General features: G+C 34.6%; 1 protein-coding gene across 1 annotated transcript; it reads left to right on the top strand.

Annotated features, from left to right (window-relative positions):
* Positions 1-315: 315 nt before the first annotated feature.
* LOC107621627 (zinc finger BED domain-containing protein RICESLEEPER 2-like) lies at positions 316-1098 on the top strand. Its single transcript, XM_021113871.2, has one exon. It carries the CDS (start codon positions 316-318, stop codon positions 1096-1098), a length of 783 nt encoding a protein of 260 aa, XP_020969530.2.
* The last annotated feature ends 200 nt before the right edge of the window (positions 1099-1298 follow it).

Below are 1298 nucleotides of genomic sequence, written 5' to 3' on the forward strand. Positions count from 1 at the left end.
CATGTTCATATATCTCTTTGCAAATATCATATTATTTTAATAAAATGCAAGACACTAAGTTAGTACAATCAGTTGTTTGTCTCTCCTTGGGCTGTGTATAGTTTATGAATCATGCTGAAATCATTCTTAATATGAAGTTTTAATTTCATAATCTTTGGGCCGTGTTTTCTTTGCAAGATATATGAACATGGATTAGTTTATGAATCATGCTGAAGCTTTATTGGCTGCTATTTCTTTGGATTAGTTTGTGTTAATTTTAGCATGTTTGGAACCAAATTTTGAGTTATGTACACCTTTCTTTATATGCAAAGCAAGATGACTGAAAATAGTAATATTGAAGCAGCAGGGATGTCCACTAGCACTCAACCATCTTCTCCACCGTCAGGTGTTCGTAAGAATCGGTTAGCTGTTTGGGATCATTTTGATATAGAGAATGCTACTGAGAAGAAGGCTAAATGCGAATATTGTGGTAGCTTAATACAATATGGGAATGGAACCATCTCAACGGGTGGTCATTTGAGAAGATGCAAGCAAAATCCTAATAATTATTCGAACAAAAGAAGAAAAGCAATGACCATATTGACTATAGATGAGCGTGGTGTTTTAAATTCACCCAGTGCTTCCAAATTTGACCAAGAGGAGGCTCGAAGGGCACTTGTGGAAATGTTTATTGGGGAAGAGCTACCATTTTGCTTCGTTGAAAGCCCAAAATTTCGAAGATTTGTGCATGCCCTACAAGCAAGATTCAAAGTTCCTTCACGGACTACATTAGCACGTGACATTGGAGCCTTTTATGCTGAAGAGAAGATGAAGTTGCAAGATTTTCTCTCGGCAAATTGTGGTAGAGTATGTCTAACCACTGACACTTGGACTTCAATTCAAAATTTTACTTATATGAGTTTGACAGCACACTTTGTTGATTTGTATTGGAAATTACATAAAAAAATACTTAATTTTTGTCAAGTGACAAGTCATTCAAGAGAGGTTATAGAAGCAACAATTGAATCTTGTTTAAATAATTGGAATTTGAATCGGGTATTTAGTGTGATAGTTGATAATGCCTCGTCTAATGATGCGGCAATTAAATATCTGAAGTAGCGATTGAGTTCTTGGAATAGCATTATTTTGAATGGTGAATTTATTCATATGAGATGTTGTACACATATTATAAACTTAATTGTAAAAGAAGGGTTGAAAGAGATTGATGAATCAGTCTTGAGGATTCGTAGTGCAGTAAAATATGTTAGATCTTCTTCATCTAGAGCTAGTAGGTTTCAAAAGTGTGTTGAACTAGAAAA

The sequence above is a fragment of the Arachis ipaensis genome, chromosome B10 (assembly GCF_059453495.1).
Source record: "Arachis ipaensis isolate K30076 ecotype BB chromosome B10, ASM5945349v1, whole genome shotgun sequence".
NCBI lineage: Eukaryota > Viridiplantae > Streptophyta > Magnoliopsida > Fabales > Fabaceae > Arachis > Arachis ipaensis.